We start from the raw sequence: 785 nt of genomic DNA, 5'->3' as shown, positions 1-785 counted from the left end.
GAGCAGTCGGTACGGCTTGAGGAGGTGACAGGACTAAGCGCTTGATAAAGATGAAACACAGTGAATAAAGTAGGTGCCCTTATCACTGTTAACAAAATAGTTCTTTGATTCAAAAGAGAACTATGGGGATTAGAAAGAGAGACATTTTTACTGAAAATGAGGGGTCTGGCATATAGTTCTTGGTTAGAAAAAATAATTGCCTTGTAGGCAGATGCAGGAATGGAGGATTTGCTTTTTTTAATCATGGATTTGACTTGGGTATTTCTTGAAAGAGAAAATTCCCAGATTTGTAAACTAAGGCCCTCCGAGTGTTTTCGTCCTAACTCTGTTAGCCAAGGTCTATCACAGAACCCAGGCCACTGAAGTTACACTTAGGAAAACCTAGAGCTGACTGAACATACCATCAATCCCCCCAGTTTAGTTATTTTTCCCTTCTGGAACATGGACAAAATCCTGATCCTCCAGATGAGGATGATGAAGCTGTAGTGGCTGTAAAGGCCGTATTTACTTCATCGTCTGTGAGACACGCGTGAGAATCTGCCGGAGGCGGTGACGAGAAAATGCCAGACGCTGAAGAAGGGAGAGCACGTCCTCCCTGAGGCTAAAGCTAATCCAGACATGCCTGCATCGACCATACAGAGACAGGCCACAGCCCACTGGTGAAACAACAGACTTCACAAGTATTTCCCTCCATCTTCCTAGTCGTAAACGTCTTCTTGGCTCACTGTTCAGAGCACAGACCGCACCGGCGGCACAAGCGGCCGGCCGGGGGCGGCGGGCAGGGC

General features: G+C 47.0%; 1 protein-coding gene across 1 annotated transcript in view; it reads left to right on the top strand.

The window, feature by feature from the left end:
- The first annotated feature begins 441 nt into the window (after window positions 1–441).
- NAGPA (N-acetylglucosamine-1-phosphodiester alpha-N-acetylglucosaminidase) overlaps window positions 442–785 on the top strand; it is an 11,438-nt gene continuing 11,094 nt past the window's right edge. Inside the window, exon 1 of the mRNA XM_009324314.1 lies at window positions 442–482. Coding sequence (XP_009322589.1) covers window positions 442–482 — 41 coding nt within the window. The remainder of the gene's footprint in view (window positions 483–785) is intronic.

Source organism: Pygoscelis adeliae, unplaced genomic scaffold (genome assembly GCF_000699105.1).
Source record: "Pygoscelis adeliae isolate BGI_AS28 unplaced genomic scaffold, ASM69910v1 Scaffold595, whole genome shotgun sequence".
Lineage (NCBI taxonomy): Eukaryota > Metazoa > Chordata > Aves > Sphenisciformes > Spheniscidae > Pygoscelis > Pygoscelis adeliae.
The sequence above is the reverse complement of the archived record's forward strand: the minus strand, read 5'-3'. Positions and strand labels throughout refer to the sequence as shown.